The following is a 301-nucleotide window of genomic DNA, read 5'->3' on the forward strand; positions in this document are numbered from 1 at the left end:
TATATCTTTAGCTGTTGTACAGGGTGGTTAAGTTATTGCATCTAATGCTGTGTGAAGGCACTTTTTCCCCAAATAAACGATTATGATTCCAGATGTGTGACACACCATGCCGGTAACCTTGAGAGCACAGTCCATTAGCCTGCAGAACAGGGCCTATCTGCCATCAGTACACTCTCTCATGTGCTTTTTTCCTGTATATAGATTGCGATTGTGCAATTGATTTTTGTCCCATTGATATTCAGAGCGGAACATGCGAATGATCCAGATCCAGGACAACATCTCCGAACAGAAGCACTTAAAA

The 301-nt window shown here is 42.2% G+C and overlaps 1 protein-coding gene across 1 annotated transcript in view; it reads left to right on the forward strand.

Annotated features, from left to right (window-relative positions):
- phf14 (PHD finger protein 14) overlaps positions 1-301 on the forward strand; it is a 29,160-nt gene that overhangs the window by 7,812 nt on the left and 21,047 nt on the right. Inside the window, exon 7 of the mRNA XM_035681016.1 lies at positions 243-297. Within this exon, the coding sequence (XP_035536909.1) occupies positions 243-297 (55 nt within the window). The remainder of the gene's footprint in view (positions 1-242; positions 298-301) is intronic.

This window comes from Morone saxatilis, unplaced genomic scaffold (genome assembly GCF_004916995.1).
Source record: "Morone saxatilis isolate NCDOM2014 unplaced genomic scaffold, NCSU_SB_2.0 Contig9, whole genome shotgun sequence".
NCBI classification, from domain to species: Eukaryota; Metazoa; Chordata; class Actinopteri; family Moronidae; genus Morone; species Morone saxatilis.